This window comes from Chaetodon trifascialis, chromosome 4, assembly GCF_039877785.1.
Source record: "Chaetodon trifascialis isolate fChaTrf1 chromosome 4, fChaTrf1.hap1, whole genome shotgun sequence".
Taxonomy (NCBI): Eukaryota; Metazoa; Chordata; class Actinopteri; order Chaetodontiformes; family Chaetodontidae; genus Chaetodon; species Chaetodon trifascialis.
This window is the reverse complement of record NC_092059.1, coordinates 19,250,495-19,277,823: the sequence shown is the minus strand read 5'-3', so window position 1 is coordinate 19,277,823 and position 27,329 is coordinate 19,250,495. Positions and strand designations below refer to the sequence as shown.

General features: G+C 41.8%; 2 protein-coding genes across 3 annotated transcripts; one reads left to right on the top strand and one right to left on the bottom strand.

Moving 5' to 3' along the window:
• Positions 1–2,063: 2,063 nt before the first annotated feature.
• On the bottom strand, positions 2,064–6,090 carry ptgs2b (prostaglandin-endoperoxide synthase 2b). The gene is made up of 10 exons (XM_070960960.1): positions 5,933–6,090; positions 5,491–5,607; positions 5,255–5,398; positions 4,980–5,123; positions 4,458–4,639; positions 4,251–4,334; positions 3,906–4,152; positions 3,354–3,640; positions 3,117–3,264; positions 2,064–2,505 (listed from the first exon to the last, which is right to left on the bottom strand). The coding sequence occupies exons 1-10, from the start codon at positions 5,991–5,993 to the stop codon at positions 2,093–2,095; spliced, it is 1,827 nt and encodes a 608-aa protein (XP_070817061.1). The 5' UTR covers positions 5,994–6,090; the 3' UTR covers positions 2,064–2,092.
• An 894-nt stretch (positions 6,091–6,984) lies between these two features.
• On the top strand, positions 6,985–25,498 carry pla2g4ab (phospholipase A2, group IVAb (cytosolic, calcium-dependent)). 2 transcript variants are annotated; one of them, XM_070960255.1, is made up of 19 exons: positions 6,985–7,224; positions 9,008–9,123; positions 10,679–10,760; positions 11,004–11,152; positions 11,490–11,603; positions 12,024–12,061; positions 12,624–12,768; positions 14,301–14,437; positions 14,661–14,883; positions 15,153–15,267; positions 16,949–17,086; positions 17,168–17,257; positions 18,181–18,246; positions 19,569–19,699; positions 19,815–19,926; positions 20,937–21,121; positions 21,223–21,412; positions 23,396–23,553; positions 24,940–25,498. In XM_070960255.1, the coding sequence occupies exons 2-19, from the start codon at positions 9,106–9,108 to the stop codon at positions 25,096–25,098; spliced, it is 2,250 nt and encodes a 749-aa protein (XP_070816356.1). In that variant the 5' UTR covers positions 6,985–7,224; positions 9,008–9,105; the 3' UTR covers positions 25,099–25,498. The 2 variants fall into 2 exon arrangements, with proteins under 2 accessions (XP_070816356.1, XP_070816357.1); XM_070960256.1 differs by lacking the exon at positions 6,985–7,224 and adding an exon at positions 7,290–7,310.
• The last annotated feature ends 1,831 nt before the right edge of the window (positions 25,499–27,329 follow it).

Here is a 27,329-nt window from a genome sequence, read left to right as displayed (position 1 = left end):
AAACGTCATTTTATCCCTCTGCACATTTTCCCGGCAATGCTTTCACCAACAAATGGAAAGTTTTAGGGATGTGTATAACACCACTTAATGCCACTGACATGGACCTTTGCTCTTTGATACACATCATGTCACGTGTTATTTCAGTTATCTAAAATCAACACAAAGCTGTGTCAAAACAGAAGCGGTAACCAGAAACTGTTGCTGGGAATATACCGTGGTATTATTTAAGGACACTAACTTTGCCTGAGGAATATGAACTGATAAAATTCTTTCATCTAATTAACAAACATACGCTCAAAGGGAAAGGGAAGGTTTCAGTGAGAAATTCCTGGTCTGTTCCTCTTCAAATGATTTATCCCACCACAGCATATCTGTGACCCAGGTGATCATGCCTTGTTGCCTCTCAGCGTGCAGACCTCCTCAAGCCTAACAAGTGTCTGCATGTTTTATCTGATGTGCTCAACATTGAAAGCTCTTCCGCTACACAAAATGGTCTAGTGTGTGCGTGAGAGTGTTGAGGCCGATAATGCAGGTTTCAGAATAAAAGGACCCCTCAAACCCTCCTGGATGAGTTATGCTGAAGGTGAAGCTCATGTGTTACTCCACATGAACCTAATTGCGAGGATAATTGTTTTTTGTTCGTCTGCTGTTGCACTTTCAAACCTGCAGATAAGAACATGTTTATACTTACTGTAAGTGTGCATAACCACAGCGCTTAAGTGTGAGCATGAAAGTTCATTGTTGAGAGAATATTCTTCATTTTGTTGGCCAATTTAGACTTTGCCAACTGACCTAACGTGCATGTCTTTACGCTGTGGGAGGAAACTGGACCAGCTGCAGAGACAGTGAGAGCACGCAAGCTCGAGAAAAGCCTGAGATAGCCAGCAGGTTTGAACCAAGGACCTTCAGCTGTGAAGAACCAGTGGACCAAAGTGCTGCCCCTCTATATCGAGACACATTTCATTCTTAAAATATCGTTTTGCTGCCATCCTAAACTCTCTGTTATCATACAAATACAGGAAACAAATTTGGAAACACAGAGGTGAAACTGATGTACACAGCCGTCTGATACAGCATCTACATCAATCATCTCGGGGATGTGTGAGTTCTTAATGGCAGTGTGCTCCTGACTGTCAGCAGACTGCAGTGTGACAGTCGGCCTTCATAGGTTTGTAAAATGGATTTTGGATTTGTTTCTTGCAGTTGCCATACCCCAATCTTGGAAAGGTATGACTTTAACTGATGAAAACTGATCATCTTTTTCAAAATTACATTAATTCAACCACTGATACAATCTGAACTGCTACGTGCTTTACACCCAGCACTTTCACCACGTTGTTTTGAAAAGCCTCTTTGCTCCCGCACTGTCAATCACAGAGTTTATGTCAGAGCACAATCAGAGCCACAAAGTGAAAACAACAACATCAGCTGATTTCTAAGGAAGGCGCTCCTTTTCTCGGTAGCATTTATTGGTGTCAACCTAGGAAGTCAATAGGCATTGAGAACAACATGGCTGTTTTAAGCCAATATGATTGAATTATAACATTTCTATCAAATGAAAATACGATTCTAAACAGCAGTGCAGATTCAGAGTTACCAATGTCATTTCAAATTACCCATGCCAATACACAGACTGGAGAAATAAAACATCAGCAAAACAATACTGAAAGAGGAATGTAGTTTTCTATTAAATGAGATCAAGAGAGTCAAGATCAGCCACTAAGTTCACTGTGAACATCACAAATATATCCTAGTACTGTTAAACTGCATTACAATTGAGTGAAATGCAAATTTATATTAGAAATATAAAGTATGCTGCCATGTAGTTGAAACTGTAAACTAATCTTCAAGTATCAAGTTATAGTGACCGAGGTCATTACTTTAACAATAACTTACAATACAATGAATCTTTCAATAAATAAACACAACCACAGACTTTTGTTCTTGATAACCAGATGAAAATATACAAAATCACGTGTTAAAAAAAAGCTGTCTCAGACTTTCCCATGTTCTGTTATAAATATGACAATAAATAGAAAAATAAATAAATAAATAAATACACTTGATAAAGTTAAAGAGAAATTCATACAAATTAGAGCTCAGTAGTCCTTTCTTTCAAAATGACTGTGGGGTTAATATCACTGCTGCGTGAGTGGGATGTGCTTGAGTTGATGACCATGGATCCCGTCTCTTTAACATCAGGCACATGAAAGGATGCCACTGGGCAGGGGGCCTGCACGTTGTCGCAGACGAGCTTCTGCAGGGAGGCGGTGTTGACGATGTCGAAGCCCACGCTGCCTCCGAATGTGCTGGGCTTCCAGTACTCCGGGGAGCAGATGGGGTTTCCCATTAAGCCCTTGAGGGAGTAAGGGGCCCCCATCTCCACCATGGTCTCCCCAAAGATGGCGTTGGGCCTGGGTTTCTCCACCAACAGACCAGGGTAGAGCTCCACAGCGTCGATGTGTCCGTACATCTCCTCCAGCAATGCGGCCATTTCTTTCTCTCCTGAGTAACACAAAGCAGGGAACAGTTTTAGTTAGCGCCTCAGTCTGGCTTCTCTCACTCGCTCAGCAGCTGCAAAGCCTGCTGCTAGTCTAAATATGAGCTCTGTGTTTTGGCTGATTGAAATCCAGCAAATAGTAGATAAAAATGACCTCTCTTCTTGCCTTTGCCTCCACCTTCTCATCTCTTCTTGTCTCTCGCTGATACTTTTTTTATTTAAATTAAATCCTCTTTCTTCACGGACTTCAAATCTTCTCCTCTCAAGCAGGAGGCCTCTCCTGTCTGTTTATGTCTTGCTCTCTTGTGATGACAATCTGCTTACTCTATCTCAAGATGAAATGAACATCTGGTTCTTAGTGTCACGCAAATAAATTCCTAACCTCCAAAGCTGCCGGGGACTGAAGCTGGGTCCAAACCATTTCTTTAATAGGAAGTTAACTATGACATAAGCTTTAATATGCAGCAGCTGGACGCAACTCTCAAGCTCATATCTAATTCCTGCAACTTGAGGCAACATTTCCTTTTACTTCGTGTTGATAAGAATCTCTTCAATAATCTTCTGACTTCAACCTTTCTACCTGCAATCTTTGTGAGAGATCTTGACTTTGTCTCACCTGTCATGTCTTCAAAAGAGCTGTAGGGCTTCATGGAGAATCTCTTCCTGTAGGCATTCAGGGACTGGTAGCGCATTTGTCTGCTGTTTTCAATGGACTTGATGGCCACATACATGATAGGTCCAGGGACATTCCGGCCACCAGCAACCTAAAAAAAAGTCAATGGCAACTCAGTTAAAAACAACTGTGTGACAATCAAAATCGAAATGCTGCAACTACTGCTCAAACTGTCCTTACCCGTCCAGCAATCTGCTTAGAAAATGAGTCCACAAGGTTGCTGATGCCGTGCTCAGTCACCACAGAGTTGTTGAAGACAAACTGTTTGTAGTTGTAATCTTTCTCCTCAATGTGGAAAGTGTCAGGCATCAGCGGGTGCCAGTGGTACAGGGTGTTGAACTCGGATGCAATGCGGTTCTGGTACTGGAAGCGCTGGTTGAACAGCAGCTTTGGGTCAAACTTGAGCTTGAAGTTATAGCCGCTCAGGTGCTGCACGTAGTCCTCAATCACAATCTTGATGGTCTCTCCTACAGAACAGATGATTCAATGTTTTAATACAATGCAGATATCATATTTAAATATGTGGTCTGCTTCTTGTTGCTTCACTTCAATGTGGTTACGAGGTTGCAAGCAGACAGTTACTGATATCAAAAGTACAATTTCCTCTTTTCATAACTCCCTTATGCTATATTAGTACCAAGTGCATCACATGCCTTTCTTGTTATCATTTTGATGTGATTTACAGCTAAATTAGAGCAGAAGTCTGGGGTTTTCAGAATCTAATAAACTCACCAATCAGAATGAGCCGTGAGGTCTGGAAGAGCCGCTCGTCGTCCCAGTCAGGGTGGACCTCCTTCAACACGTCGCACACCCGGTTGTGTTCCCGTAGCCAGATAGTGGCGTACATCATCAGTCCAGGGACCAATCCGAACGCCTCATGGCCCACAGCGAAGCGGTGAGATTCGGGAACGTGAGGAGGGTAGTGCATGTCAGCGCCCACTTCCTTTACAGTTGGGGGGTACATTTCTCCATTCAGGATCTGCGGTGTTACACAAGAGACGGAGCAACTGTTTGAACACTTGTGCGGTCTGAAGCACTCGGCTGTTTAAATGACAGCGTAGTTGTCTCTTCTCATACCTGATATTTAAGCTTGCCATCCTTGAAGAGTCTGAGCTTGTGCTGCCTCGGCAGGTTGTCTCCATAGATGTGGTTCAGGTCCACCTGGAGTAAAACCAAAACCATTAATGCATGTTGCATTTTCAACAAATTACCTTCACAAATGTGCTCTCTTTGGCTCTCTTTCCTGACTAAAATCTGATGTGGTCTGATATCTGCTGTGCTTACCCCGTGACCTGTAGCTACGGTAAAAGCAGGTCCTTTCTTCATGTCAGACTTGAAGAACTGGTGGGTGAAATGCTGCGCAAAGAATGCAAACATCAGGCTGGTGCCCTGTGGGTCCGGGATAAACTGTCTTCTCATCAGTAGCTTCTCAGCCAGAAGCTTTGCATCAGGTAGCTCCTTTTTACCTGGGGAAGCAATTAAGAAGGTTGCAGTAAGCACATGAAGGTGTAATCCACAATCAGGCCAGTTGCATAAAGCTACTTTGACTTGCAGGAAAAGCTATGACTGAGGTTTACTGCCATTCTAAATTCCTGAGACCCATTCAGTGTAAAAGTAGGAAAAAGTGGTTTGGTGTTCTTTAGTTTTGGCTTTGCTATGTTCCCTCAGCACATTTTCACTCAATCCAACAGAAGAGACAATTTCAATGTGTTCACTTTGAGTGATGAAATGGGGCCAAGCCACTCTTGCTCAGTATTCAAGAATCTGAGAAAACTGGTTCTCCGAAGGCAGAGAAAGCGTACTCACCTACTACTCCCATAGGGGTTGGGCAATCCTCTGGCACAGGGGGGAGGGTGCGCGTATAGTAGGAAAGGTTGGAATAGGCTTCCCAGCTTTTGTAACCATAATCCGCATTGAAAGTTGGAGGGCTATCAATCATGTGGGATCGTGCTAGAAAGAAAAATAGCATTTCATGATTAGTCTTAACGCTCCTCTACAACCTGCTGTACAAGTGATTAGATGTGTGATGAAGCAGTCTAAAAATCCATCTTCTCATTTAGCCTTGAGGTGGAAGCACTTACATGTCAGCACATAGCTCATGATGAAATCCCTGAGGAATGAGATGTTGTTGATGATGTTCCAGAAGCCCTTGAAGTGGGTGAGTAGGTAGTGGACAGTGTTGGGCGATGGCTTCAGAGTAATTTTGAGCCAGGTGAGGAACTCAGCTGTAAAGGCCAAGAAGGAAATTATTGAACAACTCACCTCAATAAATATGTTGTAAATTTAAATTCACCTCATATGCGCCCTTCATACTTACGTGTTGTGCAGTTTTGTCCATGATATCCTGTGCGTGTGCAGTCGCACTCATAACTATCTGTTCCAAGCGCTGTGCAGACGCCCCTGTTCTGGCATGGTGCTGAGCAACATGGGTTACCTGTAACAGGTAACGTTGGGCAGTTATTGAGATTTCACTTCACCTCAGATACCAACACAAATCTGTTCGAGAAGCCTCAAAGTATCATTGAATCCTCCACTAGAATATAATAAATCCCTCCTCTAATGAAGACAATTTAATGTTAAACTCTTACTGTTATTATATTCCTATTTAATCCATATCAACATATTATGAGTGGTTTGTAATTACAAGGTCTTCTGATAAAAAATAATAAAAATCCCAAATGAAAACTTGAGACACCTAAAAACACACTTCTGGCTTCTAGTTAAGCTCTTAGATATCATTTTCTGTTTTCTCTACTTACCAGCTTCGCAGACAAAAAAACCCAGTGCCAAGACGAAAACCGCGAATATGAGTTTGTTCATAGTCCACAGACTTTGTCAGCTCCTCTTTTGCTTCCCTGCTCTGTGCTGTTGTTCGGCCGCTGTCTCTCAGAGGAAAGCAGTGTGTGTGTGTGTGTGTCTGAGCTGCTCGCCGAAGCACGGTTATAAACCTGCGGAGGGTGACGTCATGCTTCCGGGCAGCGTGAGTGCGTCTCTCCTGATCTCGAGCTTCTGTTTTTAGCGTATTCCGTCAAAACGTCTGAAAAATTCCAGTGACCACACGGCAAGTTGTTAAAGTATGGGACTTTACAGAAGTACCATTTAATATCACATTTTGATTAATGTCTCTTAGGTACGAAAGCGGCCTCTTTGACAATATCAGATATTTTCTATGCACTGTATTTTCACGAGAGGATGACTATGATTAAATATAATATCATTATTTAATTTAACAAATGAGATTTGTGGTCTATAATTAATCAATGAGCATAGAGAAATAAAAAAAAATGTAATGCACTATTTGATTCATAAGAGACTAGCTCTTAAGGTGATTTTTCTAAGAGATGAGATGATGAAAATGAGGTGATTAAATTTACTTGACATGTTGTTTGAAACCTGCAGAGCCACGAATGACTGTTGACTAGAAGCACACTCTCTCTTTTTGAATTTGGTCATTTTGAATTTTGAATCATTTTATTTTATTCTAAAATGAATTCCTTTTTTGGATGGCAGCACTGCGCGAAGAAAGAGACTTCAGATGATCACCTAATCAACGTCTGGCTTAAAATATGACCTGAAAATAACCAGCAGACCGATTCAAAGGGAGTATTTGACAAGTACAATTTAAACTTTAGAGGCACCCCAGTGACATCTTTTAATTCACAACTAGTTGTTCTGTGAACACCGTCAGTTTTCAACGCCCTCATGTGGACGCGCACTGGTGCGCATTTGGAGAGGTGGAGTGGATTCGTCTGCGGCCGCTTTCCCCGCTCAATCAAACTCTGACTTACTCGGAGTTTTCACTTACTCTTTGGTGCCTGTCATGCTTTTTAACTAAAATTTTAAGCCAACAGTTGTTCCTGGCGTCTCCGTGTGGTCTGTGTTTGTTAGACTTTGCCTCAACTTGGTGGCAAGGCTGCGATCCTCCTGACTGCCGGGTGTGCGTATCGTACATCTGCCGAGAAGCACCTCCTATCACACTGTGGTGGAACGATATTCTCGATCAGCATGTCATTTTTCTGGATTTGTGAGTTGATAGCGCTTTCCGACCGAGGTATGTTGTTACCATTTCTTTTCTTTTCAAGATGCAGTATTGTGGGGTTTTTTCGAATAGGAATGGACAGGAATTTGGAGAAGAAGGTCAGTACCAGTAGTTTCACCTTCTTCTTCGTGAATTGTTGACTTTACGCAATTTAGAGGACAAAGAAACTGAAAACGCGGAATTGCCAACACTTACAGAACAATAATATTCTTAATCCAATCGGCAGAAGCCTTTCTTAAGCGCTACACCAGGAAGATCAGAGTGAAAAGAACAAGTAGTTGACTTTAGAGGAGTCTTCATTGATATTATTTTATTTAGTGGCTTGAAACGCTCTATATGACTATCATGTTTTATGTTTACATCATTGCAAACTAATATCTTACGCAGTCATCTCTACTGCCTAGCATTATCTGACGCAATATTATTGTATGTCAAACTCGCGCAACGCCTGGTCAGATGTGACCTTATTCTGCCCAGCTCACAATCAGGCAAAACCTGTTTACAGTAGCCTAATAATAAGCTTTGAATGAAGCCACAAAATCCAAAGAATTGTACTCGCCCCAAATATTTTTTTTGGGAAAACCATTCATGGAAGTATGTGTGTGTGTATATATATATATATATATATATATATATATATATATATATATACTGTATACCGCCCATTACCGCCCACCTTTATCAGGCACCTTTACCAGTGTCAGGCGGGATGACACTTGTACAGTAGGAGACTTACCATATGCCTTAAAAGCTATAATTACTGCAGCTGTTTTGCATTGTGGCCAGTCGCTGTGTGTGTCTCTCACACTCTGCGTCCTCATATGAAAATTTTGCTGCTGTGAAGTCTCTTGGCCGTGTTGGCACACACACACGACTCAGCAGCCTGCATGCACTCTTTGTACGCTGCAGAACAAGGACAGGGTGAACTGGCACTTTCAAAGAGTTGGACCACTGATGCAACCTACGTGACCAGTGCTGTGAACACACAGACTCTCTACGTGCTCTCAGTCCCCTCAGTGATGATACGCTTTGGTGAACAGCTGAGAAAAGACTCGCTGACCTTGATATGCTACCACACACACACACACACACACACACACACACACACACACACACACACACACACACACACACACACACACTCTCTCTCTCTCTCTCTCTCTCTCTCTCTCTCTCTCTCTCTCTCTCTCTCTCTCTCTCTGCATGCAAATTTGCTGTCAACATACCTGCCTTCAACCATCATAGAGAAGCTTTAATGTTGCTAAAAATAGCACCTCTTCTGCAAACACACACCCCTCAATACATCAGACTGGACATTAAGTTATACATACAGCATCTTTGTTCAGTCTTGTGAGTCATATTTGCCATCAACCATACATATATCTCTTGTACCTGCCATCTGTCTCTCTCATTGTCTCTACATATGCATGTGGTGCACTCGCACTCCTGCACGTAAATGGTTGCTACTGGCCCAGTCCTCCTATCATGAGTTTGTGCCTCAGCACACTTCCCCTTGCAACTGTGAGGATGCAAAAAAGGCTCCACTGATATGTCTGAAGCAGCTTTGGCTTTTATAAGAGCGTATATCCTCCTTCAAGGAGTTACAGTAATATGTCTGGTTGTTGAGGCTGTGGTGATATATAACAGATATCTTGTTATATGCAACCACTGGAAAAACTGGCACATCAGTGTTTTTCATCTCATAGCGTCACACGTTTGATGTGTGTCGTCTGTTGAAGTTGTGCTCCTGCGTTTGCAGATATTAAACTTTTTGTTCGTTTGTTTCATCCTCCAGGCTCCAAATGCTCCCGTTCTTGACTGAGATGTTCTCCTGAGTTTAAGTTCACATCTTGACATAGGCTTTCCCGAGAATTACTCACCCGACAACACACGATGGCTTCCAATATAATTGTGAGTAATAGTATTGTTTCCTGTATGTACAGTAACACTGAGCCAAGTTGAAACAGAGACAAAGACATTCTAGTGGATTAAATTATGAAACAAATCCTTTTATAGCATACCTCAGCTTACTTGTTTTTCAATAGTGTAGGAGAATGAATTTCACTCTTATTGCTCTGAAGCAAAACCTTTCTATATCACAGCCCTGTTGGACTGTTTTACTTGTGTTAAACACTTTCTGTTTTAAAGACTTGAATATGGTTAGCTTAAATGATCTCTCCTGCATAACTTAAGAGTTTGAAACAGACTGTCACAAACAAGCAGTCTTTTGAAGGTACTCTTGTCCCTCATGAGTGGTCACACCTTAAAACTACTGTGAATATTAACAGATGTCAAGATTTCTGAAGAAATAGTGAAAGTTTTGGCTGACACACAAAAAAAGCATGTAAAGCAATGTAAAAAATGTAAAACAATCTCTGCTCTTAATCTAATGTGGGCTCAGCAATGGATATCTATGAAGGACAAAGGGAACATTGTTTAGAGATGAATGACCTCCAAAAATGCCTGTATTTTAACTTATATCACATATTTTTCAACACTGGAGAGCGGAGACATAAGCAGAACCTTCGTAGTGACCTCTACACTATGTTTGGTAACACTTTATAATACAGCCTACGATTTACTGTGTAATTTCAAACCTGGAATTTGGGAAAAGTGGTGTTAACAACACTGATATTTTGCTGAACTTAGAAAGTAATTCATACATTTCACAATAACAATAAGTTTGGGTACAATAAGGTAATGAAAGGGGCTTTGGGGATATCTCTCAAAATGCTCCTCAAACATTCATTGAAAACATGTGTACTCACCAAAGCTGCAGTACAGAAATGCAGTTTTAGGTTTGGGAGCGTGAAAAAAAGGCATCCAAATCTTGGAATAATCAGGGACTTGTCTATCATTTATTGAGCACAGCTATGTACTTACAGTTTATGTGCTTTGGACTGAGTACAGTAGAGGTGCTGTTCCTTGCGGTAACCATTTTCTCATGGCAGTTAGCAGACCGGGTTTCCCCAGGAGGAACTCTGGGGTCAATCTGACAAAAACTGCTGTCAGAAAGTTGAATTGTAAACTCTTTTTCCCCATAGTCTTCTTCTTCCACTGTACCTGTGTTTAAGTACCAGAAGGAACCAGTAATAGTATTTTATTTTATTGGTAACTTATACTGTCATTTTTAAGATGTGTTGCTACATGTTTTAAAAATAAGAATTTTTCAGAAGGAGAAAACAATTAGTGATCAGTCTGAGCACAGCTGGGAACTGATCACTGAACTAGAGAATTGCATCTATGTGCCAACAACCCCAGATGTTCTCACTGATTGAGACGTGAACCTGCATTGAACCTAATAACATCATATCTGTTCATCATGACCATACTTCTCATGCAGCATGGGTTATGTGTCTACCTAGCAGTGTGATTTGTCTTCATAGTCTGCGTTATTACTGTGGTTGGAATGATTTCCCACAGAAATGATGAAGCCAAACTGAACTAAATGAACGTTGTATTGCAGGTGGAACAGCAGTTCTCTCACAAATTCACAGTGACGGTCGTTCGAGCCGAGAGCGTCACCAAGGGAGCGCTTGGTGACCTGTGTGAGTCTTAATACGTCTTCTTTGCCCCTGTTCATGTGAACATGTGAAATATATTTAATTAACATGTTGCATGTGTGTAGGAGCGTCATATGTTTGTGTTATTTCTATGTGGAGAACATGCAAAACAAAACAAAACAAAAAAAAACAACAACAAAAAACAAAAAATGTACTTTTGCTGAGCAGTTTGATACTTTGAATTCTGGATTCTGCTGTTCAGTAATGCTGTTGAATGTGTGTGTGCAGTGGACACCCCAGATCCATATGTGGAACTGTTCATCCCAACTGCCCCAGAGAGCAGAAAGAGGACGAAGCACATAGACAACGACATCAACCCAAAATGGAACGAGACCTTTACCTTCATATTAGACCCCAACCAGCAGAACGTCCTGGAGGTTAGACCTGCATGTCCATGCTTGTCTTTAGCACAGCTTTCACCAGTGCAGGATGATACATGGATGTAATGGAGCGGAAACCCAAATAAGCACAGCATAACATTTTTTTTTTTTTGCCTCATATGAGGTAATAGTATCATCATTGAGACTTGGATCCAGAATGAGTCACAATACATTTGTTCATGGTCATCTAAAAGTAAATGAAGACGTTTTTGGAAACTTTGATCATTAGAGTGACGGGTTTTTCAGGTGAACTTAAACACATACCAGAACAATTAGAATATGTAGCTCTTGAAATGCATTTCATCATCTAACCACCAATGTTTATTCCACTCAGTTAACATTAATGGACGCCAATTATGTGATGGATGAGACACTTGGGACTGCATCCTATGACATCACCAATCTCACTGTAGGCCAGACAAAGATGGAGTCTTTCCTCATTGGCAAAGTAAGACATTCAATCCCAGCAGAGTCTTTGTCTGTTTCATCACCATTAAGTCATGTTGTGCTCACAAGCAGTGTTAAAAGCTTCCTTTAAATTCTACTTAAGATCCTACAACATCCCAAGAAATATGTGAAGATCAGTGTCAAGGAAATATGCACATGACACCTTCCATTTTTCATTTGATGCAATGTTACATATGTACTGCAGATGTTGTATGGAGACTAGAGTGTGCCAGCAGGATAACTCTCTACTTTTTGGTGGTTAATCATAACATTAAGTAAATAAGACAATTCTAAAAAAGTATAAAGTGATTTACATTTCCACCTCAATGATTTATTTGTGAGACTTAATGTTTGCCTGTTACCAACCACAATCAGCTGTTCCTTTACTGGACAATAACCACTTATTTTATTGTTTTGATAGGCAACCAAAGTATACTTAGAGATGTCCCTGGAGATCTGGTATGTATTCCCATCAAATTTAGGTTTAAGCAATACCAGTTATGTGTGCATTAAGTCTTGTGTACAAATCCACCACAGCTTCAGGAACACACAAGGATTCAAGAATACAGAGGGATTCACCTGGAGCAGTGCAGAAGCTAAAATTAGAACTAAAGCAGTTTCTCGAAGTAGAACAAGTTTCTGACTCAGTCAGAACAGGATACTTATGAAAGCTAATAAGTGTCATAATGCATCATAATTCCCATGGTATCACTGTTTAAGGGTCAGTGGGAGGGTTTGTACATGCCATACATGCTTGAAGAGTTAGTAATTATGAGAAGGTGAGTAGTAAAGGGTAAAGGCCATGGCTGTTTGTCTGAGGATGTGTGTTTCACGTCAGACCACCCTGAGGCAGATCTTATCTGACCTAAAGATCAGTTGCAGCGTCATCAGTAGTGATACATAACCAGAATGCTCATATCCTCTATCTGCCTCTGAGCTGGAAATGCAAAAACTTGAGTTGTTGTTTGTCTTCCCACCATCAAGCTTTACTTATGGTCATTTCTGTCATTTGTTTCTGCAGTACCAACCTGGACCTGCGGTTTAGCCTGGCCCTGTGTGACAAAGAAAAGCAGTTCAGACAGACCCGCAGAGAAAGAGTGATGCTGGGCATCAAGAAGCTGCTAGACATGGAGAAGCCTCGTTTCCTCCCCAGCTCCCCAGAGGAGGTGGGAAGAGAGCAATAAGATCAAGTTTTGACATAGTGTGAACGTGGCAGCTGTACGTCTTTGAAACCGAAACTGTTCTCAGTCATTGTGTAAATCTGTGTGGTGATACTAGTAGTAGTTCACCATTGTGGAAAATATGCTTGTGAAAGTTGGATTAGATGCCGTACAAAAACAAAGTTTAAACACTTTTAAATCCAAAGCTAAGATACCGCCAGCATGCATTAGCTGATTAACACGTTATTTCAGATTCCAGTCCTTACGCCAGCCATGCTAACTGTTTCCTGGCTGTAGCTCCATATTTAGCATACAGAGGGGTATCTCTTCTTATCTAGCTCTCAGCAAGTGAGCAAATGAAGGTATTTCCCAAAATATCAAACTATTCCTGGACTAATAGAGCCACAATAAAGAATTTAATTGTCAGATCCAGTCCACAGCTACAATCACTTTCTCTCATTCAGTCATTGCAACAGATCTGACACATTTTTTTCACAGTGGTGGTGAACCTAAGCTGATGGCGCTCCGCTCGCCCTTTTACTGCCAGCCTGCTGTCAAACGGTTCACCTGAAAGCTATGCTTAATTTGCTGCCACTTTTGCTATTCACAGAGCAGTCTGAAAGCCCCACCACCACCCCAGCATCCAACTATATACATTCCTCAAGTTGGGCAACTTAATAGCATCACTCCCTGCTGTGCCAAGTGTTTTCTTGCGGGGAGTGATTAGGTCAGAGCCTACATGGGAAATACCTACACTGTACATATTTTACACTCACATAATAATCCATTACACATGAGTTAGCTGACTGTAGCCTCTTAGCATTGTGCATGCATAGAGGAAAGATGGGTGTGATATGTGTACTTAGTTTGTCATCTCTCCTTCTAGTACGGACTCACTCTCAAGATATGTTGCATTTGCTTGTCATTACTGTGGCACACTTTTTCACACATTGTGTTCCTAGCTTACACAAAAGCTGTAACATTTCTCATACTTGAAAGCAAATCATGCAGCAGGCCTCATGAAAGATCCAACTTCTGCTTGTCTGCTCTGAGCTACGCTGTTTCATTTGCTGGTGTGCCCTTGGGGCTGGCTGCAGTCTCCAGGCCTGCTCATGTGTTCAACATGTGCAGGAAGCTCAAGAGGAATGAGATAAGCAGCTGCCGTCCACTGATACTGCGACATCCCTCAACTCCCTGGCTAGGGTGACCTTTGTGGATCAGAATATTCTGATTTGAACATGAGATGAACACAGTCTGCAGAAAGGAAGCGATGTTGCACAATAAGAATTATGAAAGAGCTGAAAATCCGAAGGCACAAGTTAAAAAGTGTTTCAAAGGCGTGACGCAACTGGCATGGCACCCTCATCGTATAGAGGGGCGGGGGGGGGGGGGGGGGTTACTCAACCTGAAAGAATGAGATGGAATGAATGTGAGACTCATGCCCTAAGCTGTGTAGTATGTAGTATTATGACTCTGTCCTTTTGTGTGTGTGTGTGTGTGTGTGTGTGTGTGTGTGTGTGTGTGTGTGTGTGGTACAGGTGCCAGTGATTGCCATAGCGGGCTCAGGAGGCGGTTTCCGTGCCATGGTCGGCTTCTCAGGTGTGATGAAGGCCCTGTTTGAGTCTGGGGTCCTGGATTGTGCCACATATATCGCCGGCCTCTCTGGATCCACATGGTCAGCCTTTGTTTGTCCTTTAGTTTTCCTTTTTATCTTTTACTTTCTTTCTGTCTGTCAACAAGCAAGTGTCTCTGGCTTATTTTATTAAGCCTTATTGCCTTATTGGATTATCCTTCCTTACAAGTACAGTACCTCCTGCATAAACATTGTGAAGAGCAGAGTGATATTTTTCATGCATGTATTGACATTTTACATTGCACTTCTCTCTTTATCCCCACAGGTACATGTCCACTCTCTACTCCCACCCAGACTTTCCAAATAAGGGTCCAAAGGACATCAACAAGGAGCTGATGAACAGAGTTAGCAGTAACCCTCTAAGGCTGTTGCTCCCCCAACACATCACCAACTACATCCAGGCCCTCTGGACCAAAAAGGCCACGGGACAGCCTGTTACCTTTACTGATATCTTTGGTATGCTCATAGGAGAGACACTTATACCTGCGGTAAGAGCTGCCTGACAGTTGTTGTTTGTTTTCATTTTGGTGGGATTCTTTATTTCTCTGCCTCCTTGTTGCTCAACTGTGCATCAGCCCTCCTCTTCCCCAAACTTCATGTTTCATTTCCTCTCTTTTCTTCTCAACTGATGTCCCACTCAAGGTTTATTTGAACCTTTTATTTTCATCTTGTGCTTTGTTTTTATTTCTACTTGAAACTCCTACTACCTGAGGAGTGTGACTGTAAATGATTCAAAGACTATGTTGTCTCTTCTCAGAGGATGGACACCAGGCTGAGTAGCATCCAGGAGAAAATAAACCAGTCCCAGAGTCCTCTTCCTCTCTTCACATGTCTGCATGTCAAGCCTGATGTTTCTGAGCTCATGTTTGCAGGTAAAAATCTGTCTTTTATGAGTATCTGCAGGTGCATTTACGATCAATTGTGTGTTGCATGTAGCCCATGTCTGTCAGAGAACTATTTTGCATTATGTAATGAATAACTAGAAATAATCAGATGAGTTTGGCCACATGCAAAATAACCATGTGTAACTCATTTCCTTATACTGCTCTGCCACCTCAGAGAGGATGTGTCATTGCGTCGCAGTCTGTGATAGCAACCGTTCTACATCAAGGAACTGAGCAGCGTGCACAAGGTCATGACAGGCTCTGGGTTAGTCCCATGTAGTACAGTACTTCCTCATTGTTGATGCAGCCTGCACAACAACTCTATGCCTCAGCAGAATAGATATTTGAATAGAAAAGGAACAGCAAAGATCTCATATCAGAAACTGAAAACTGTAGTATTAGGGTAAGACTCAAGTGTGTGTCCTTTGTAGACACTTTGTGAAGCTCTTTTATAAACAACAAAAAGGAGACTGAGTTTCAGTTTACAGACAGTTTACAAAAATTTAAATAGACACACTGAAAGTCCTTTATTTAGAGTTCCTAATTCACAGTTTCTCACTTAGGCTGTATGCATGTCGTCCACACGGCTGTGACAACTGTCACAGTGGAATGAAAAATAGAAAGTATGATTTTGTTATTTCTGCTTGATGAAGTTAATATTGTGCATTATCAATTTGATATGCATCAGGGTGAGGCCGCACAGATTTACATGATGATGATTTTCTATTGCTTGTTCTTGCAATCACATCTACACCTAAAAAACTGACCTTCAAAAGGTCATTAAAAGTGTGACTAAAATAGACTTGTTCTTCAGTTTTTTTTTTCTTGGCTCTCCTCTTACCTAAAATCCCCGGTTTCTTTATGACTGGGCCAAAGGGAACACACTGCATTGTTAAATGACATTTTAGGTAAAGTTAAGCTGTGCGTTTGTGTGCATTTGTGTGTTTTTTTGTGCTGCAGGTCTGAGTGTTTGTGTATGTGTCTGTGACAGCTTGTTGCTGTTAAAGCTGTTGCAAATGCAAAATTGAACTCTGGGCCCTATTTGGCCCCTGTGGTTCTTCACACTCTCTGTGCATTGCGTATGAATCCTGTCATGCTTCAGTAGCCCTTTCAGTACGCTTTTGACAGCTGCATACACTCTGGCTGCCATTGAGCTATAATTCTGGTTTCAATTCAGATTTCATCTACCAGAAATGGATTTTTGAATGACTGATACACCCAAAAAAGCTGATTTTAAAATGTAGCCATCTCCTTTAAGGCTGTTGATAGCCCCAATTTTGTTATATTTGTGTAATTACAATGCAGTACAAGTATGAAGTTTTAGTGTACAAATACACACAGAACAGACAGAGCACAGTAGGTACTTGAAGACTATCTTGATTAGGGCTGGATATCATTTAAAAAATTACAATACCAGTGCCAATACCAGTACCCTTAAAGTGATACCAGTAGAGTTCTGATTTGACACCTTTTTATTTGGGTCGGGGCCAATCACACATCCAATTAAATCAATGAACACTTGTCTTGATTGGCTGTGTTGATTAAACCATTCAAAATAGTCATTTTTTTCTAGATCTGGGTACAAAAAAATCATTTGACTGGAGAAGTTGCAACACTTCTTGGTATTGAGTTATTTCAAAGGCATTAACGCTAAGGTTTCAACCTGCAGACTGGGTGGAATTCAGCCCGTATGAAATTGGGATGGCTAAGTACGGCACCTTCATGACCCCAGACCTGTTCGGAAGCAAGTTCTTCATGGGAACCGTGGTCAAGAAATACGAGGAAAACCCTCTTCATTTTCTAATGGGTGAGAACTGCGTCACTGAACACGACAGTCAGACCATTTCACATGAGTAGACCTACTAACAGTATGTCTTCACTGTGTCAGGTGTGTGGGGCAGCGCCTTCTCCATTCTGTTCAACAGAGTGCTGGGAGTCAAAGACACAGTTGGTGGCAGCACCATGGAGGAGGAGTTAGGTAATTTTTCTCCCTGTTTGTCCTGAGCTACACTGTACTGATTTTAAAAAAGCTTTGCAGGTTAAGTGCAAAAAAAAAAAATCATGTGATACGATGGAAAGCTCCAGAATAGCCACTAATTGGACCGTTCAATAAGATTGTTCTGTTCAGTACTGTTACCCAGGTAAAACAAAAAAGAGAGAGATTTTCGGTCTCAGCCAAATATAATTTTTCACAGGTGTTCTTTTACCAGTTCTATTAATCAGTAAAACTATGAACCAAGGCATTATCTTTTTATTATGTAAACTATTGCATGTAAAGGCAGTGCCATTTTCTTTGGTTTGTACTGATAAAACACCTTTCACGTAACTGAAACTGACATTCAGTCATGTCTTAGATCGTACTGTTGTCTGTCTTTTCCTAAGCTTGCCTCTTTGTCTCATGCCAGCATAATTTTCACACCTTTTAAAACAGCCAACCTAAAATTATCTCGCTCATACGTAGTATGTGTGTGTGTGTGTGTGTGAGTGTGTGTGTGTGTGTGTGTGTGTGTGTGTGTGTGTGTGTGTGTGTGTGTGTGTGTGTGTGTTGTGAGATGTTACCACAACAATGGGAAAGTATCAGCTTCTTGCGATTATTCTGACAACTCATCGGATTTGTTTTGGTTGAGTGCATTTGTTTGGGGTGACCTTTACACTCTGACAATGCACTGGTTGTCCTAAAGTCTCCACCCAGTTTAAGAATGCATTAGTTTATCAGATGTTTTGCATTTCTCTAAGGACCTGTTTGATAGACATAAACAATAGACAGTGAATTTGATAAATGTCACATCGCTGTGTATACGCACTCTGTCAGGCACAGTGTTGATATGTGCTCTTAATGAGATTAACAAGCTTCTTTTTGACATTGTGACCTAATGAGTGAAGCTTTCTTATGCCTTACAGAGCAGATCAAACCACAGCACATCGTCGGAGAGGACAGTCTTGACAATGATGACGAGCCACGAAAAGGTGAGCTAAGATATGCGCATTATGTGCATGCTTATATGCATCATAGGAGCTTTCAGACACCTTATTGTGCAGTGTAATGAAATTTGCTATGGTGCAATAGACATGTGTGACTGATCATTGGGTTTGAGAGAAAGTCAACGCCTTAACACTTTTTTTGTGGTAATGTTGCCATTCGCTTCTGTTCGCGTGAAACAGCAACATCAGAGCGGTTACTGTGGTCAGGTCAGCAAAGACTGGTGATGCATGGAGCATTCACTTCCAACTCTTTGGTTTAATGATTGTGTTAAAAATGACACAAAGGCTGACTCTTAAGACGTACAAGCTTCTTCGCTGTAAGTGTGAGCTTTAGCTGTGAGGGGAAAAAAGAGGAAGAGAGGAAGAAAGAGAAGGGGTTGGGTAAGATGAGTGGCAGGCTTTTGTTTCAGATCAGTTTCTCTTGAACGTGGAGTAAAAAGCGGCATAAGTATTTTGATACTGTGAAACTGGTTGTACACTGCAGACTTCTTTTTTTTCTCTTTTTTAAAAAAATACTTTTTCTTTATTTGCTTTTGTTCATTTGAATAAACAGCAAACATTCAAGATGGGAAACACTCCCACTCTCTCCCACTCATATGAACACAACAATCTCAGTAAAAAGAAAAAACTTAATAAACATGACATTAAATATAATGATTAAGTAGTTGTATTAATAATAAATAAATAGAATAAAATAAAATTACATATTTAGAGCTGCAGATTCAGGTGATTATTCTCTGTAGGTTGATCATTACAACATGTTTCACATTGTTTTCACATTGTAAATTCCCCTAAATATCAATTATCACTGCTTTGAGTCAGAATGATGGCTTGACTTGTATTGTGTTACTGTCAGGTTTGTGTCTGCTCTTTGTGTGTTTTAGAGTCAACAAAAAAGAGACTCCTGCCGTTTTTTCACTACCAGGCTGATTAGAAATTGGAAAATTAAAAGATGACATGAAGACTTAGACACATTTTTATCACTGCTGGTGTAAGACGATCTAAGTATACAGTTTAAAAAGTCTCAAAGCCACTTTTCATTTCGGTAACATTGAGGAAATTTCTGATGTTTCCGTCACTTGAGACAGTAATCAGAACCAGATTTCAGCCGAACTTAACTGTTGTTTCACAAGCTTGGAAAAAAGTCTTTTTGTAAACAGGAAAGAGAACAAAAGTGTTTGAAAGTCTGAAACGGGCAGTTCAGGCGAAGGTAGATTACATCAAGTGGCTTTCAAGCATTCTCATTTGATTTAGTCGCAGTTCCTTTGCAGACAACATTTGATCTCTGCTGTGATTTTGATGTTCAGGTGGGACAGAGAACCAGGAGGCAGAGGACGAGTTCCATCGCACGGCTCAGGCTAGCTGGGTTCAGCGAATGTTCACCTCGCTCTTCAGTGACTCTGCCTTATTCAACACAAGAGAGGGCCGAGCCGGAAAGGTGCCCGAATTCACTCAAAACACTGCAGCGGCGTTCTTGTTTCACTTTTCCTATTTTCAAATTCACAACAGCCTGCCTCTTTTTCTCTCCGTAACCCTTCTCACCCTGTTGCCAGGTTCATAATTTCATGTTGGGCCTGAACCTGAACACCAACATCCCGTTCTCTCCAGTCAGTGAAGTCACGTGCCACGCCCCAACACCTGAGGAGGAGGTGGACGCCGTCACGGGTGAGAAGGATTAATGATTTTCACAGTTCGCTGCTTTCAGATTTCAATTTTGCAGGAGTCAAAGAAGTGAAAAAAAAAAAAAACAGGACAGGACATGATCATATTTACATATTTTACATAGTTTTTAATCCTGTTAACTGGCAATCTTGACTGGCAGTGTTTGGAAACAAGTCCAGGCACAAGAGGAATGATACTGAAATATTTCGAAATGGAAGAATGAGTGAATAGTGACCTATTTCTTAATTTGGGAGTGGGTGCGTGTGAATCTGAATTAACTTATCAAATTAAAACATTTTAGTGCCAACCAAATTGCATTAAAATGACCAAACTTAAATCATAATTTAGTTGATTTTATACTTTGAGGAGGTGAAGTCTTTCTTTTCTTTTCTTAAAGCAGAATTAATTTGTAGGGGTGAATGTCCCACATTTACACATTTAGTAGAGACAGAGCAACATTGTCATTCATTGAAAGTCATATCCTTTTAGCTCTCATTTCGTCTCCACCAAGTCCTAAATGTTCCACTATGTTCATCAGCCAGTTCCTTACAATGCTTTGGCTGTTTGGTGCTGCAAACCGCTGTCTGTCGCTGCTGTAAATGACATTGAAGAGGGTGGTGAGACTGAAACAAACCGTAAAGTCGTGGCATTGAAAACTGAAACAATGAGCCGAAAGATGCCAAAATGCTCCGTAGAGCTGAGGGCAAGTGTAGAGGCGCAGATTCTCGCCGCTTCTTTCATGACATGCAGTTATTTTAATCCATTGTGAATATGAAAATGCTGACTAACACAGGTCTTAAACATGCATATTTGGCAGAGTAAGATAGCTTTACTGGTACTGAAAGGTGTGGCTTGAAAAATTTTCGGATGGTACCCAGCCCTGCTTCCGATTGACATTATGTAGGTGAGTCACAGTTAAATAGGCTGGGTCAAGTCAGGGGGAACGAAAATTGGCTGCAGACAAAGGAAATTTGTTCCTGCATCACTAATTTCATTCAGTGTGATTTCCTCAGACCCAGATGAGTTTGATCGTATTTACGAGCCTCTGGATGTAAAGAGTAAGAAGATCCATGTAGTGGACAGTGGTCTGACCTACAACCTTCCGTACCCTCTCATCCTGCGGCCGCAGCGTGGTGTCAACCTCATCATCTCCTTCGACTTTTCTGCAAGACCCAGCGACTCCAGCCCCCCGTTCAAGGTCAGAGTCTTTCTGATTTCAGAGTCTTGAAGTTCTAAAAATGACCTGAGCAGGCAGGGAATCGTCACACCTTTTTTCTCTTTTGTAAACGTGCGCAACAGGAGCTCCTGCTGGCAGAAAAGTGGGCTCGAATGAACAAGCTTCCATTCCCCAAGATCGACCCCAAAGTCTTCGACCGTGAGGGCCTGAAAGAGTGCTACGTTTTCAAACCAAAAAAAGGCGAAAAGAACTGCCCGACGGTCATCCACTTTGTGCTGGTTAACATCAACTTCAGGAAATTCAAGGCACCTGGTAAGAGCGTGCATACGTGGAGGTTTCCACAGTGTGCGTGAGAGGGAAAATATGCCAGGTCTTTGTGTATTATAATATTGCTGTTTTACCGTCACAGCACATGAGGCATCTCTTCCTCGAAATTGCACACTGGAATTCAGTCGTATTCAGTCAGCAGCAGACAGTTTTTTTTCTGGTCAGCCAGAAGTTGGGCCCCTCATTTGTGTGACCCCAGTAAAGAAAAAAAGATTCACTGTGGTTTCGTGGTGGAAATGGTGTGTCTGTCTCTAAACATACATGCAGTTTACTGAGTGTGAGTGTGTGTGCACAGGCATGCATGTGAACCACAGCGTGTTCAGTGTTTTATGAGCTGCTCTGGTGAATTATGGTTCCTTAAAGAGCCAGGTGCCGACAGGGAATGTCTCGCTCCTGTGGGAGAGCTCTGCATGTAAACAGGCCATACATCATGAGCCATACAAAGACCCACTATCAACACATCTCCACTGGTGCCTCTTTACATTCAGTGGGTAATCAGCCCACATACTTCCGCAGTCTGTTTATGCAGGTTACATAAGTGTTTTACACTCAAATCCAAATGACGAGAAGGAAATGATACCCTAAATGGACTTCCCGTTCCTGTTAGCTCACCATTGTATGCTTGTGTTTTCAAGACCATACCTTCTTCCTGCATGGGGTCTTTCATCCTTACACCTGCCACAGTACAATAATTTCAGGAAAAATTCAGGATCAGTTTTCAAATTTCCTCCAAAAGTGGACAATGAATCCGGTGTGAGTAGAACAAGCTGTTCTGAACACTGAGTGGGAAATTTCATTCAAGACCTCAGAAATAGTTCATACAAATGAATACAGAGAAAACCCCGCGCGTGATTGGAAGATCAAGGAAAAACTACAGGAGTAAAGTGATCCTGAAAAAAAGCACTGCGAAGTTGTCACTTTTCATTGTAAATGTGAGACACACAGCTTACTTAAACACACACAGCTGATTTTATTTCAGTATGTCTTTCCTCATTGGGCTGTGTGTTTGGATAATTTTACACATTTTGGAGATTTCATTCTTCCAGTTCATTGACAATCTTGACTGGCAACATATTTAGGAAGCTCAGGCACAACAGGAACGACACAGTGAAATATTCAGAAATGGACGTGGCTGGTAGGCACTGAAAGAAAAGCACATGTGAGTGGCAGTCCAAAAAACAAATTCCTACATCAAAAGTCACAGGAGAGAGCAGGACAAACTGGCGATTACTAGAGCACAGAGCCGACCTTAAACACTCCTGGTCTAATCAGCCTGATGCACCACAGGTGCGCAGATGATTAGGCCGAGCCAGCTGAATGTAGGGGACCACACCCAGCCTCAGACAGACAGACAGACAGACAGACAGACAGACAGACAGACAGACAGACAGACAGACAGACAGACAGACAGACAGACAGACAGACAGACAGACAGACAGACAGACAGACAGACAGATAACACTAAGGGAAAAGGGAAAAAGGAAAACACTAGGGACAGACAGGTAGTGGATCCTAACATGCGTGGGAATCTAATATAGCTGCTTATCAAACTTAAACTCAGAACATTTTCACTGCCAACCAAAGTGCACCAAAATGACCAAATCTAAATAAAATTAAGTTGATTTTATACTATTATACATAACTCTGTGGGTGCAACACTTGCACAAGCTGTAAACACAACATTGACATATCCTCACCTTGTAAAGTTGTTATGGTGAACGTCCCACATATACACGTGTAGCAGACACAGAGCAGCATTATCATTCAATTAAAGTCATATCCTTTTAGCTCCTGTTTGGTCTCCGCCAATGTTCCACTTGGAACATTAAAAGCAATCACTTTGAGTCATCAATCAATCAACTCAAAAAGTAATAACAGACCTGAAAGTGAGACTGTTCTGTCAGCTGCTGCTGTTTTTGTGAAATATATTTTTTATTAATGCTCTTGGTGTCTTACTTGTTCATTCAGGTGTTCCCAGAGAGACCGAGAAAGAGAAGGAATTGGCTGATTTTGACATCTTTGACGACCCTGAGTCACCATTCTCCACGTTTAACTTCCAGTACTCCAACGAGGCCTTCACCAGACTCCATGACCTGATGGAGTTCAACACGCTCAACAACCTGGAGGTCAGTGCTGACCCTGTGCTTTCACCACAGGATACGAAGCTGTCTGATGTCAGGCAACAGGAAACAGTGATGTCTGCAGTGTGTGCTCACAGTTCATCAAGGAACTAAAAAGTGACTCAGGGCTTTGCACAGAGGCTGACTGATTTTCATGAATTCCCTCAGTCATTCTTTGTTAATCTGCCTTCATTCAGTTTTGTCAATTGGGAAGTTTTACATTTTTGTTTGTTGTGCAACATCAAACATTTCACATCGCAAAGGCCCGTCTCAGAGCGGATAGTGCAAGTCTTATCTAGTTTACAGGAGGTGTGTCACTGTGAGAGGTCAGACTGACTTTCACTCACTGTATCTGAGTCACTTCCCTGCTGAAGAAGGACTCAGATGCGATTCAGTGAGCTTGATTTCATGGGAAGGTCAGCTCATTCAGGCAGACTCGTACTGTCAGCGAAGATATTTTCCTCAGACAGCAGCACTAACGTATGGAAAACCTCAACAACCAGTTTGAAGCTACATCCGTCAAGTTTGATTAAAATGTTTAAAAAATCTGCCCAGCGACACCAAAGTTTGAACTCCTCTGGCAGAAAAGGAGACTGAGGATGAGATAAGAACCCTCACCTGCCAAAAGATAAGGGAGGCCTGGATCTGCAGAATCCTAAATATTATTATTGGGCTGCACAGTTAGCTGTAATGCTGCCATGGATTAGGAATGATGAGGAGACAGAGTGGGCCAGGGAGAGCAGGGACAGCGAAGAGTACGCCTTTATCAGTGCTGCCTTTTACTAACATAAAATTGAAAAAGAGTGGACAAAAGACACTTTGAATGTTTGGACAGCATGCAGTGGTAGGCAACACAGAACTCCAGCCTTCCCTGTTTGATGGTGAGTTTAGAAGGTGGTCCAACTAAGGCTCAGTCAACCTATCATTTAACATCTATAACATGTGTCATATTTATAAATAAAAAGCTTGTCACTGACATCTCACAGAACACCTGGAACACCACTGAAAATGGGAATTGGAATATTATAATCAAAGATAACATGGAAAGATGTCATGACTGCCCACTAATTCAAGTGGATGTTTCCCCAGATCCATTGTTACGTTTGTTCAGATCTGCACATTAAGAGATACAGAGTAAAGGTATATACTGCACATACTTGTTTTGACTGCCAAGAAACTGATAATTGGATGTAAAACTGGCAATCGTAACTCTGTGGGTGCAGAGACTCAAACAGGTTTACACTGTGGAGCGAATGACTACAAGTCTGCACACTGTACTACAAAGGTGGACTTGTGCTACACTGCAGCTACGTGTTTAGCCAATACAATGATACAATATCTGCTGTCACAATGTGCCATTTTGGATTCAGTCCCTGTATCTGTCCCCTGCAGGTGATCAAAGAAGCCATCAAGGACTGCATCGTGTCCCGGAAGGAGAATCCCTCGTGCCTCTCCCTTCCCTTCTCCCTCAGTGAGATCCCGAAAAAGAAGTTTCTCAAAAGGGATCCTCGGGTAAAACCCTGGAGTCACCTGGGAAAGGATAACCAGTAGTCAGATATGAGACTTTGGATAAAGCGGACTGTAGGGATTTTTATAGATTCTATCTTAAGGTAAAGCATTTTCTTTTTGGAAAATGCTCGTGCTCTCTTTTCTGCATACTTTTAATCATACTTTTAATTTTGTAAAGAACATTAACATTTACTGGTAAAAGCCTCGTGCTTGCGATCATGTACCACAGGGTGAGAGTTTTCGTGTGCTTGGAAAATCGTTGGTGTTTATTGAGCACAAACAGCTGATGTCTGTGCTTCCCTGCTGGCTGTGAGAAGGAGTGGACACCACTCGCTAAACACTGCAGCATGACTGGACTGTTACAGCTAACATGTGGCTCCATCACAAACAGCAGGAGACTGTTTGGGAGTCCTCGCTCCTTTTTTTTTTTTTTTTTTTTTTGATATATACTGAGAATCAATTCTATCTCTTAACTCTCCATGCTTGACAGAAATGTCCACTTCAAGTTGATCCTTCGCTTCACTTTCATACATCATGTGAATACTCCAGCTGCTGCCTGTGGACACCTCTTGGCGTTGGCTCTGCATTTGCATCTTTCCCGTGACTTTGTCGGCAGCCCTTTTGACTTTGAGCTGTGTGAATGCACTGTCAGAAGCCTCACCTGTACTGTACCTGTCCGTCAGCTGAACTCTTTCCTGCAGATTGGCATGTTTTTGTTTTCCTTCACCGGATGGCTCGTCTAAACATGTAATCCTGTTGGAAAACATGGAAGAGGAGCTTGTATCCATTGGTTTTGTTTGATGAAAGCTCCTAAACATGCCAGGTGCACCCCCTCTGGATACCTCAAACATCTCAATGATGCTTATCCACCTACAGTCAAGGAGTACTCCCTGCTCCCCTGCAGGGCGTGTCTCATATTAAAGCCACCATTTTGGAAAAACAAAACCTGATGCCATAGAAACAGCGCCCCCCCCCCCCCCCCCTTTTTATTGGGATAATGGTTTGTTTTTTTTTCCTGTCCATGTTGTTTCAGGCTGCCTTTTAGATACAGGCACAGGTTTGCTTTGCTCAGCCCATTTCCTCCCCCTGAAAACCCAACTTGCTGCAGGACTCCTCGAGCGGCCCCCGCACACTGAAGTGGAGCTTAGGTCAGAGCAAGGGAAGGCTGGGCGGAGTGGTGAGAATCACGAGACCTGCTCGCAGCTGGAAATGGTGGCTCTCTGCGGCACACAGTGGAATTTTACACACTACACCTACACCTGCAGCAGTGGAGGCCTGGAATCTGACACACTACACCTATACTCGCAGGGGCCCGAAGGCTGCACACACAACAGTGGAATTTTACACTGGAGCACTTCCGACCCCTGCATGCTCATGTTTCAGCCCCCTTCAGTCTGAGAAGACAAAAAAAAGTGTTGTGCAGACTCGCTGCAGGGATTCATGACCAACAAGACTTTGCAACTTTGCCTGTATGCTGATTTTTGAGCAGATCACTTGTGCCTCTTTTTTTGCAGGTTTTTCTGTTGCGTTCTTTTATGTTTGAGGAGTATGCTTATTTGTATTTGTTTATCACACCACTCTTGTGTCTTACTGTTAGAAATGTCGGTGGTTGAGTGAGGTTTCCTTACTTCTGGACCCAAACTCAGAAGTTCTTACTATTAGCCCGCAGCCAGTTAGCTTAGCTCAGCATAAAGCGAACAGGGGAAACAGCCAGCTTTGCTTTGATCAAATGTACAAAAACTACAATTTATTAGAAGATTAACAAGATATAACATGTTATGAGATTTAGAGTTGCCAGCAGGGGGAGTTTCTTACCTTGGGAGTAAGCAGGCTGGCTCTTTCCCCTTTTCAGTCTTTAAGCTAAGCTAAGCTAAGCTAACCAGCTACTGGCGGTAATAGATATGAGAGTGGCATCGGTCTTTCTGTTGAGGTTATCTCCCAAAATGTTGAAATGCTTTTTAATACAAAGTGCATACTCAAAGCTATGTGCAACAAAACAAGCACTGATCATTTTATGAAGACATCTTGAGTTGCCATGTTATACTTTATTGTCTTTGAAGCTTAAGGTTAGTTCATTTAGAAAGCATTCATGAGCAGTAGCCATTTGATTTTCTAATATTTTTTGTCATATTACATTTATATGATCTTTGATAATGTTTACAAGTGTGTGAGATGCTAAACGGTCAGTTCGAGGGGATCAAGACATGTACAGAAATACTCCAGTCATCATGAACTGTTTGGATTTTAACTGGCAAAGCCTGTCATACATAATG